At 40.3% G+C, this 12,376-nt stretch overlaps 1 protein-coding gene across 1 annotated transcript; it reads left to right on the top strand.

The window, feature by feature from the left end:
* The first annotated feature begins 1,142 nt into the window (after nucleotides 1-1,142).
* LOC130975106 (uncharacterized) lies at nucleotides 1,143-3,318 on the top strand. Its single transcript, XM_057899937.1, has 2 exons — nucleotides 1,143-1,733; nucleotides 3,148-3,318. The coding sequence occupies exons 1-2, from the start codon at nucleotides 1,143-1,145 to the stop codon at nucleotides 3,316-3,318; spliced, it is 762 nt and encodes a 253-aa protein (XP_057755920.1).
* Nucleotides 3,319-12,376: the final 9,058 nt, after the last annotated feature.

Below are 12,376 nucleotides of genomic sequence, written 5' to 3'. Positions count from 1 at the left end.
GCTTACTTCAAGCCAACAATCTCCATGGGATCGACCCTTACTCACGTAAGGTATTACTTGGACGACCCAGTGCACTTGCTGGTTAGTTGTGTGGAATTAGATAGTGTGAGTGTAATTTTCGTGCACCAAGGCCTGGGAGAGGTTCAAAGATTTGACAAGGAAATGTCCACCGGATATGTTCAATGAGTGGGTGCAACTACACATCTTTTATAAAGGGCTATCATATGAGTCAAAGCAAGCAGTAGATCATTCTTCAAGAGGATCACTCAATAAGAAGAAGACCATTGAAGAAGCCATAGACGTCATTGAGATGGTGGCTGAGAATGAGTACTTTTATGCTTCAGAAAGAGCTAAAAGGAGAGGAGTAATGGAGCTCAATTCAATGGATGCCCTATTATCCCAAAACAAAGTGATCACTACACAACTAGCAACCTTGACCAAGAAGATGGAGAACAATCAAGTCTCAGCTATTCAAGCCCAAGCCCCTCAAGAAGAAGGAGATGCTCCAGAAGTTGAATGTGAGAGGGAGCAAGCTAACTATGTGAACAATTCTAGACCACCCTATGATCCCAACTCCAAGACATACAACCCAGGTTGGACGAACCACCCAAATTTTGGGTGGGGGAACCAACAAAGCCACAACCAAGATCACAACAAACCTTACCCATCCAACCAATACAACACTCACAACCCCAACCATCAATCAGGCAATAATAGACCCTACCACAATTCATAAAACACATCATACCATTCCACCTAGAAAACACACAACAACCACCATCAAGACACATTAACCTCAACCATGCAACCATGTGAGATCAAGAGCAACTTTGAGAGAGTAGAGGCTACAATAGCACAACTATCATCACAACTTACAGGAGCCATCTCTACCCTCTTGGAGAGACAAACATAGGCTGAAAGAAAGATAGACACCAATCAAGAAGAATATAGATCAAATTTGAAGAATCAAGGTGCATCAATCTCAAAGTTGGAAGCGCAAGTAGGGATTTTATCCAAGTAAATCCCAATACCCACACATACATTTCCCAGTAATACCATGGCCAACCCAAGAGGGGAGTGCAAGGCCATCATACTTAGAAACGGAAAAGTTGTAGAAGAAGCAACCCTAAACCAGCGTAACCATGAAGAAGAAGCTACAGAGAAGCATGGAAACAACAATAAAGAAGAGATCCCTGCCCCCATCCTCACCAAAGCCAATCTTGAAGCCTTATGTGTCAAAGGCACCATATCCTCAGAGGCTGAGGAAAGATGGGAAGGATGGCCAGTTCTCTAGATTCTTAGAGATCTTCAAAAAGCTCCAAATCAACATACCATTTGCTGAAGCATCGGAGCAAATGCCACTTTATGCCAAATTTTTGAAGGAGCTCATGACAAGAAAAAGAAACTGGAAAGAAAAGGAGACCATAGTGCTAACTGAGGAGTGTAGTGTAATCATACAAAAGAAGCTCCCTCAGAAAATGAAAGACCCAGGGAGTTTCCAAATCCCCTACATCATAGGGGATATCAATATTGAGAAAGCCTTGTATGATTTGGGAGCTAGCATCAAACTCATGTTCCTAACCATGATGAGGAGGATGAAGATTGAGGAAGCCAAGCCAATGAGAATGGCACTCCAATTGGCTGACAAAACAATCAAGTTTCCACATGGGGTAGTGGAGGACTTGTTGGTGAAAGTGGGAGAATTCATTTTCCTAGCTGACTTTGTTGTGCTGGTGAAGAGAGAACTTTTGCGTGGTCTAGAATTCAGAATAAATTCCTGCTGCAAGTATAGCTTCTAAACCAACAAAAGTCCTTTCTTACAAATATTTTGGTTGTCACAAGTAACAAACCCCTGATAAAATTGATAACCGAAGTATTTAAACCTCAGGTTATCTTCTCAAGGAATTGCAGGGAGGTGTTCTTATTATTGGTAATGCAAAGGTATATTTTGGGGTTTTCTAAAAAGGTTGAACAAGTAATTTAATTGACAAGAAAAATAAATTAATAATTAATAAAACTCTTGGCAAGGTATGAGAATTGGAATTCCTATCCTAGTTATCCTTATCAGGTGTGATGAGAATTGGGTTTTAATCCCACTTAGTTATCCTTTATTAAACAAAGGAAGGTTAAATGGACTAATTAGTTTGATCCCTCAAGTTCTAGTCAATTCCTAAGAAAAGACTAGAGTTATTGGAATTCAATTCAAAAGCAAAAATAATAATTATCAATCAACAGCTGAGTTTGATAACTCAAGAGTCTCCAATTAATTAACCAACGCTAAGAATGTAAAAAGCTAAATAAAAATCATGGATCTGAAATACCTCAAATTGCATTAATAAAAGAAAATCAATCTAAACATAAAGAGTTCATAAACCAAATTGAGAAAATAAGTAAAAGGAACATTGAACCTGATAAAGAGTCGGAATGCTAAATTGAAATAACAAGAAATCCTAATCCTAAAACCTAAGAGAGAGGAGAGAACCCCTCTCTCTAAAAACTACATCTAAAACTATGAAAGTGGATTATGATCTGATACGAATTGATGTCATGAGTCTCTGCATGTTCCCTAACTTTAATCTGTGTTTCTGGGCCAAAAACTGGGCTGAAATGCAGCCCAGAATCTATGCCAGCGACTTATAAAATTCTGCAGATCACGTACGTCACGTGGCCGCGTCGTCCACGCATTCGTGTCACTCAGTATTTTTCGTACCACGCGTGCATGTCATCCATGCGTTCGCGTTGTTCGTGCAGCTTCCAATCCGCGCGGTCGCGTCAGGCACGCGAGCGCGTCACTATGATTTCTTCCAATTCGCGTGGTCACGTGAGCTATGCGACCGTGTGACTCCTCGCTGGTCATCTCCTCAATTCCTTGTATTTCTTCCACTTTTGCATGCTTCTTCTTCATTCGTTATGCCATTCCTGCCCTATGGAGCCTGAAACAATTAACACACAGATCACGGCATCGAATGGTATGAAGGAAAATAAAAATATACAACTAAAAAAATCTTTAGGAAGCAAGTTTTCAATCATAGAATATTTTTAGGAAGGAATTGTAAATACATGCTAATCATATAAATAAGTGGGTAGAAACTTGATAAAAACCACTCAATTAAGCACAATATGAATCATAAAATATTGGTTTATCAGCTGGATATGGAAGAAGAAGCTAACACATCAATCATCATCGGAAGGCCATTTCTAGCTACTGCTGGAGCCATCATTGATGTGCAAAAAGGGAAACTAGTCTTGAGATTACATGAAGAGAAGATGGTCTTCAACGTCTTTAGGGCAATGAGTTACCCCAAGGAACCCATATGAGAATGCATGATGGTGGACACCATAGAACAGATAGTACAAGGGGTTTTGGAAGAAGAACAATGTGAAGGAACTGTTGAGCTAGAGCAACAAGCATCAAGTGAAAAGCTACCACAAGGAACCATAGAGAATTCAATCATGCTGAACCACAAGGACAATGAAGAAGTAGAGGCACCAAAACTAGAGCTGAAGACCTTACCACCAAGTTTGAAATATGCATATTTGGGTGACAACAACACTTACCCAGTAATCATCAATTCAAGCTTGAGTAAAGAGCAAAAAGAGGAGCTTATCCAAGTGCTGAAATAACACAAGGATGCTATAGGTTGGACACTTGTAGAGTTAAAAAGAATTAGTCCTTCAATGTGCATGAACAAGATCCTACTTGAAGAAGGTGCTAAGCCCTCAAGACAATAACAAAGAAGGCTGAATCCTGGTGCATGTAAACTGTGATCATCAACAATGGTGCTAATAGACTTGGAGCTCTCAAAACGTGAATCACACTTTGTCACAACTTCGCACAACTAACCAGCAAGTGCACTGGGTCGTCCAAGTAATACCTTACGTGAGTAAGGGTCGATCCCATGGAGATTATTGGTATGAAGCAAGCTATGGTCATCTTGTAAATCTCAGTTAGGCGGACTCAAATGGTTATAATGGTTTTCGAAAATAATAATAAATAAAGCATAAAATAAAGATAGAGATACTTATGTAAATCATTGGTGGGAATTTCAGACAAGTGCATAGAGATGCTTTGTTCCTGTTGAATCTCTGCTTTCATCCAATTCTTCATACTCCTTTCCATGGCAAGCTGTATGTAGAGCATCACCATTGTCAATGGCTATGATGAGCGGATAATTTGTACGCTTTTTGGCATTGTTTTTAGTATGTTTTTAGTAGATTTAGTTAGTTTTTAGTATACTTTTTATTAGTTTTTAGTTAAAATTCACTTTTCTGGACTTTACTATGTGTTTGTGTGTTTTTCTGTGATTTCAGGTATTTTCTGGCTGAAATTGAAGGACCTGAGCAAAAATCTGATTCAGAGACTGAAATGGACTGCAGATGCTGTTGGATTCTGACCTCCCTGCACTCGAAGTGGATTTTCTGGAGTTATAAAAGCCCAATTGGCGCGCTCTCAACGGCGTTGGAAAGTAGACATCCTGGGATTTCCAGCAATATATGATAGTCCATACTTTGCCCAAGATTTGATGGCCCAAACCGGCGTTCAAAGTCACCTTCAGAATTCCCAGCGTTAAACGCCGGAACTGGCATCAAAGTGGGAGTTAAAAGCCCAAACTGGCACAAAAGCTAGCGTTTAACTCCAAGAAGAGTCTCTACACGAAAATGCTTCAATGCTCAGCCCAAGCACACACCAAGTGGGCCCGGAAGTGAATTTTTATGTCATTTACTCATCTTTGTAAACCTTAAGCTACTAGTTTCCTATAAATAGGACCCTTTACTATTGTATTTTTAATCGGGGTAGCTATCTTTAGTCTTATGCTATCTTAGATCATTGGGGGCTGGCCTCACGGCCATGCCTAGACTTTGTTCTTATGTATTTTCAACGGTGGAGTTTCTACACACCATAGATTAAGGTGTGGAGCTCTGCTGTACCTCGAGTATTAATGCAATTACTATTGTTCTTCTATTCAATTCAGCTTGTTCTTATTCCAAGATATTCATTCGCACTCAATAACATGATGAATGTGATGATTATGTGACACTCATCATCATTCTCACTTATGAACAAGTGACTGACAACCACTTTTGTTCTACAAGCAAACAAGGCTCTAATGTTTATCTCTTGGGTTCTTTAACCGGAATCTTCGTGGTATAAGCTAGAATTGATGGCGGCATTCAAGATAATCCGGAAGGTCTAAACCTTGTCTGTGGTATTCTGAGTAGGATTCAATGATTGAATGACTGTGACGAGCTTCAAACTCGCGATTGTGGGGCGTTAGTGACAGACGCAAAAGAATCACTGGATTCTATTCCGACATGATCGAGAACCGACAGCTGGATAGCCGTGCCGTGACAGGGTGCGTTGAACATTTCCACTGAGAGGACGGGACTGTAGCCATTGACAACGGTGATGCCCAAACATACAGCTTGCCATGGAAAGGAGTAAGAAGGATTGGATGAAGACAGTAGGAAAGCAGAGAGACGGAAGGGACAAAGCATCTTCATACGCTTATCTGAAGTTCTCACCAATGAATTGCATAAGTATCTCTATCTTTATCTTTATGTTTTATTCATCATTCATAACCATTTGAGTCTGTCTGACTAAGATTTACAAGGTGACCATAGCTTGCTTCATACCAACAATCTTCGTGGGATCGACCCTTACTCGCGTAAGGTTTATTACTTGGACGACCCAATGCACTTGCTGGTTAGTTGTGCAAAGTTGTGTTTATGCCATGGTATTGAGCACCAAGTTTTTGGACTCATTACTAGGGATTATTTGAGTTGTGAAAAGTAGTGATCACAATTTCGCATACCAAGTTTTTGGCGCCGTTGCCGGGGATTGTTTCGAGTATGGACAACTGACGGTTCATCTTGTTGCTTAGATTAGGTATTTTTCAGAGTTCTTAAGAATGAATTCTAGTGTTTCAAGGTGATGATCTTATCATCACCAAAGCTGATTGATTCTCATCAATTTAGCTCTTGAATGCAATGTCCTGCTGAAGCTTGGTTATCCATGTCTAATTCCGTTAGACTGAAGCTTTAGACTAACATTGCATGATTCCTGAAATTCACATTAAGAATTTTGATACCTTTATTTTCTTTTCCACTTAATTTTCGAAAAAAAAAATTTACAAAATCATAAAAACCAAAAAATATTTTATGTTTCTTGTTGAGTCCAGTGTCTCATTTTAAGTTTGGTGTCTTGCATGCATTGTTTATTTGATCTTGGTTCTGTTTTCAAGTCAATAATACAGGGAACTGAAGATTCAGTACATGTAGCAGAGGAATTATACAGAAAAAGCTGGGCGTTCAAAACGCCCAGTGAAGAAGGAAAAACTGGCGTTTAAACGCCAGCCAGGGTGCCTGGCTGGGCGTTTAACGCCCAAAAGGGTAGTGCTTTGGGCGTTAAATGCCAGAATGTACACCATTCTGGGCGTTTAACGCCAGGATGGCACAAGAGGGAAGATTCTGTTTTCAATTCAGATTTTTTTTCAAGTTTTCAAAATTTTTCAAAATCAAATCTTTTTCAAATCAAATCTTTTCAATCAAATGTTTTCAAAATCAATTTCTTTCCTTTTTCAAAGATACTTGCTAACAATTAATGATTTGATTAAACATTTCAAGTATGTTGCCTTTTCTGTTGAGAAAGGTTTAATGTTTGAATCATATCTTTTCTTGTTAGGCAAGTCATTAATTTTTTAAAATAAAATCTTTTTAAATTGTTTTTCAAATCATATCTTCTTAATCATATCTTTTTAAAACCATAACTTTTCAACCATATCTTTTTAATCACATCTTTTTCAAAATAGTTTTCAATCATATCTTTTTTATTTCTAATTTCAAAATCTTTTTCAAAAATTACTTGATTTCTTTTCCACTCTTAGTTTTCGAAAATTAATTACTATTTTTCAAAATGTTTTTAAAATCTTTTACTTAATTTTCGAAAATTTCTTCCCCTCTTCTCACATCCTTCTATTTATGGACTAACACTATTCCTCAAGGAACAATTCGAACTCCATCTCTTTTGATAAGTTCGAATTCTTCTACTTCTTCCTTCTATTTTTCTTTTCCTCTGACACCTCAAGGAATCTCTATACTGTGACATAGAGGATTCCATATTTTCTTGTTCTCTTCTCTTTCATATGAGCAGGAGCATAGACAAAAGCATTCTTGTTGAGGCTGATCCTACAACAGAAATCTTCAAAGAAGAAGAACCCATGGCAGCCAAAAACAACAACAATGCCAACAATGCAAGGAAGGTGCTGGGTGACTTTACTGCACCTACTCCCGACTTCTATGGGAGAAGCATCTTGGTGCGCGAAATCGTGATCACTACAACTTCGCACAACTAACCAGCAAGTGCACTGGGTCGTCCAAGTAATAAACCTTACGCGAGTAAGGGTCGATCCCACGGAGATTGTTGGTATGAAGCAAGCTATGGTCACCTTGTAAATCTTAGTCAGGCAGACTCAAATGGGTATAGATGATATATGAATAAACATAAAGATAAAGATAGAGGTACTTATGTATATCATTGGTGAGAGCTTCAGATAAGCGTATGAAGATGCTTTCCCTTCTGTCTCTCTGCTTTCTTACTGTCTTCATCCAATCCTTCTTACTCCTTTCCATGGCAAGCTTATGCAAGGGTTTCACCGTTGTCAGTGGCTACCTCCCATCCTCTCAGTGAAAACGTTCCTATGCTCTGTCACAGCATGGCTAATCATCTGTCGGTTCTCGGTCAGGCCAGAATAGAATCCAGTGATTCTTTTGCGTCTGTCACTAACGCCTCGCCTGCTAGGAGTTTGAAGCACGTCACAGTCATTCAATCATTGAATCCTACTCAGAATACCACATACAAGGTTAGACCTTCCGGATTCTCTTGAATGCCGCCATCAGTTCTTGCCTATACCACGAAGATTCTGATCTCACGGAATGGTTGGCTCGGTTGTCAGGCGAGCACTCGGTTGTCAGGCGATCAACCATGCATCGTGTATCAGGAATCAAAGAGATATTCACTAGAGCCTTGTTGCTTGTAGAACAGAAGTGGTTGTCAGTCACTTTGTTCATAAGTGAGAATGATGATGAGTGTCACGGATCATCACATTCATCAAGTTGAAGAACAAGTGATATCTTGGACAAAGATCAAGCGGAATTGAATAGAAGAATAATAGTAATTGCATTAATACTCGAGGTACAGCAGAGCTCCACACCTTAATCTATGGTGTGTAGAAACTCCACCGTTGAAAATACATAAGAACAAGGTCTAGGCATGGCCGAATGGCCAGCCTCCCAAAGAGGGTTCAATCATAAAAACATGATCAAAAGATAGATGAAAATACAATAGTAAAAGGTCCTACTTATAGGAAACTAGTAGCCTAAGGTGTACAAAGATGAGTAAATGACATAAAAATCCACTTCCGGGCCCACTTGGTGTGTGCTTGGGCTGAGCAATGAAGCATTTTTCCTGTAGAGACTCTTCTTCGAGTTAAACGCCAGCTTTGGTGCCAGTTTGGGTGTTTAACTCCCATTTTGGTGCCAGTTCCGGCGTTTAACGCGGGAAATTCTGTAGGTGACTTTGAACGCCGGTTTGGGCCATCAAATCTTGGGCAAAGTATGGACTATCATATATTGCTGGAAAGCCCAGGATGTCTGCTTTCCAAAGCCGTTGAGATCGCGCCAATTGGGCTTCTGTAGCTCCAGAAAATCCACTTCGAGTGCAGGGAGGTCAGAATCCAACAGCATCTGCAGTCCTTTTCAGTCTCTGAATCAGAATTTTGCTCAGGTCCCTCAATTTCAGCCAGAAAATACCTGAAATCACAGAAAAACACACAAACTCATAGTAAAGTCCAGAAAAGTGAATTTTAACTAAAAACTAATAAAAATATACTACGAACTCAACTAAAACTACTAAAAACATACTAAAAACAATGCCAAAAAGCGTACAAATTATCCGCTCATCACAACACCAAACTTAAATTGTTGCTTGTCCTCAAGCAACTGAAGATCAAATAAGATAAAAAGAAGAGAATATGCAATGAACTCCAAAAACATCTATGAAGATCAGTATTAATTAGATGAGCGGGGCTTTTAGCTTTTTGCCTCTGAATAGTTTTGGCATCTCACTCTATCCTTTGAAATTCAGAATGATTGGCTTCTTTAGGAACTCAGAATCCAGATAGTGTCATTGATTCTCCTAGTTAAGTATGATGATTCTTGAACACAGCTACTTATTGAGTCTTGGCCGTGGCCCAAAGCACTCTGTCTTCCAGTATTACCACCGGATACATACATGCCACAGACACATAATTGGGTGAACCTTTTTAGATTGTGACTCAGCTTTGCTAGAATCCCCAATTAGAGGTGTCCAGGGTTCTTAAGCACACTCTTTTTGCCTTGGATCACAACTTTATTTCCTTCTTTTTCTTTCTTTTTCTCTTTCTCCCTTTTTTTTTCGTTTTTTTTATTCACTGCTTTTTCTTGCTTCAAGAATCATTTTTATGATTTTTCAGATCCTCAGTAACATGTCTCCTTTTTCATCATTCTTTCAAGAGCCAATATTCATGAACCACAAATTCAAAAGACATATGCACTGTTTAAGCATACATTCAGAGGACAAAAGTGTTGCCACCACATCAAAATAATTAAACTGTTATAAAATTCAAAATTCATGCAATTCTTCCCCTTTTCAATTAAGAACATTGTTTATTTAAGAAAGGTGATGGATTCATAGGACATTCATAACTTTAAGGCATAGACACTAATGATCATAAAACACAAACATAGATAAACATAAGCACTAAAATTCGAAAAACAAGAAAATAAAGAACAAGGAGATTAAAGAACGGGTCCACCTTAGTGATGGCGGCTTGTTCTTCCTCCTAAAGGTCTTATGGAGTGCTTGAGCTCCTCAATGTCTCTTCCTTGTCTTTGTTGCTCCTCTCTCATGATTCTTTGAACTTCTCTAATTTCATGGAGGAGGATGGAATGTTCTTGGTGCTCCACCCTTAGTTGTCCCATGTTGGAACTCAATTCTCCTAGGGAGGTGTTTAGTTGCTCCCAATAGTCTTGTGGAGGAAAGTGCATCCCTTGAGGTATCTCAGGGATCTCATGATGAGAGGGGTCTCTTGTTTGCTCCATCCTTTTCTTGGTGATGGGCTTGTCCTCATCAATAAGGACGTCTCCCTCTATGTCAACTCCAACTGAATAACAGAGGTGACAAATGAGATGAGGAAAGGCTAACCTTGCTAAGGTAGAGGACTTATCCGCCACCTTATAGAGTTCTTGGGCTATAACCTCATGAACTTCCACTTCTTCTCCAATCATGATGCTATGGATCATGATGGCCCGGTCTAGAGTAACTTCGGACCGGTTGCTAGTGGGAATGATTGAGCGTTGGATAAACTCCAACCATCCTCTAGCCACGGGTTTGAGGTCATGCCTTCTCAATTGAATCGGCTTCCCTCTTGAATCTCTCTTCCATTGTGCGCCCTCTTCACATATGACTGTGAGGACTTGGTCCAACCTTTGATCAAAGTTGACCCTTCTAGTGTAAGGATGTTCATCTCCTTGCATCATGGGCAAGTTGAATGCTAACCTTACATTTTCCGGACTAAAATCCAAGTATTTCCCCCGAACCATAGTAAGCCAATTCTTTGGATCCGGATTCACACTTTGATCATGGTTCTTGGTGATCCATGCATTGGCATAGAACTCTTGAACCATCAAGATTCTGACTTGTTGAATGGGGTTGGTAAGAACTTCCCAACCTCTTCTTCGGATCTCATGTCGGATCTCCGGAGTTATTCACTCTTTTTGAGTGAAAAAGGGACCTCGGGGATCACCTTCTTCAAGGCCACAACTTCATATAAGTGGTCTTGATGCACCCTTGAGATGAATCTCTCCATCTCCCATGACTCGGAGGTGGAAGCTTTTGCCTTCCCTTTCCTCTTTCTAGAGGTTTCTCCGGCCTTGGATGCCATAAATGGTTATGGAAAAACAAAAAGCAATGCTTTTACCACACGAAACTTAAAAGGTTTGCTCGTCCTCGAGGAAAAGAAGAAAGAAGAGAGTAGAAGAAGAAGAAATGAGGAAGAAGGGAGTGGCTTAGTGTTCGGCCAAAGAGGGGGAGAAGTGGTGTTTAGGTTGTGTGAAAATGAAGGGGTGAAGAAGTGTATATAGGAGAGGGGGGCTCATGGTTCGGTCATGTATGGGTGGGTTTGGGAGGGAAAGTGGTTTGAATTTGAAGGGTGAGGTAGGTGGGGTTTTATGAAGGATGGATGTTAGTGGTGAAGAGAAAGATGGGATTTGATAGGTGAAGGGTTTTTTGGGGAAGAGGTGTTGAGGTGATTGGTGAATGGGTGAAGAAAAGAGAGAGTGGTGGGGTAGGTGGGGATCCTGTGGGGTCCACAGATCCTGTGGTGTCAAGGAAAAGTCATCCCTGCACCAAATGGCATGCAAAATCACGTTTTGAGCCATTTCTGGCGTTAAACGCCGGGCTGGTGCCCATTTCTGGCGTTTAACGCCAGGTTCTTGCCCTTTTCTGGCGTTTAACGCCAGTCTGGTGCCCCTTTCTGGCGTTAAACGCCCATAATGGTGCCAGACTGGGCGTTAAACGCCCACCTGCTAGCCTTACTGGCGTTTAAACGCCAGTAAGTTCTTCCTCCAGGGTGTGCTATTTTTCTTCCTGTTTTTCATTCTGTTTTTGCTTTTTCACTTGATTTTGTGACTTCTCATGATCATCAACCTACAAAAAATATAAAATAACAAAAGAAAATAGATAAAATGTAACATTGGGTTGCCTCCCAACAAGCGCTTCTTTAATGTCAGTAACTTGACAGAGGGCTCTCATGGAGCCTCACAGATGCTCAGAGCAATGTTGGAACCTCCCAACACCAAACTTAGAGTTTGAATGTGGGGGTTCAACACCAAACTTAGAGTTTGGTTGTGGCCTCCCAACACCAAACTTAGAGTTTGACTGTGGGGGCTCTGTTTGACTCTGAATTGAGAGAAGCTCTTCATGCTTCCTCTCCATGGTGACAGAGGGATATCCTTGAGCCTTAAACACAAAGGATTCTTCATTCACTTGAATGATCAGTTCACCTCCATCAACATCAATCACAGCCTTAGCTGTGGCTAGGAAGGGTCTGCCAAGGATGATGGTTTCATCCATGCACTTCCCAGTCTCTAGGACTATGAAATCAGTAGGGATGTAATGGTCTTCAATCTTCACGAAAACATTCTCTACAAGTCCATGAGCTTGTTTTCTTGAATTGTCTGCCATCTCTAATGAGATTCTTGCAGCTTGCACCTCAAAGATCCCTAGCTTCTCCATTACAGAGAGAGGCATGAGGTTTACACTTGACCCTAAGTCACACAG

This window comes from Arachis stenosperma, chromosome 4, assembly GCF_014773155.1.
Source record: "Arachis stenosperma cultivar V10309 chromosome 4, arast.V10309.gnm1.PFL2, whole genome shotgun sequence".
NCBI classification, from domain to species: domain Eukaryota; kingdom Viridiplantae; phylum Streptophyta; class Magnoliopsida; order Fabales; family Fabaceae; genus Arachis; species Arachis stenosperma.
This window is presented reverse-complemented; position numbering and strand designations above follow the sequence as displayed.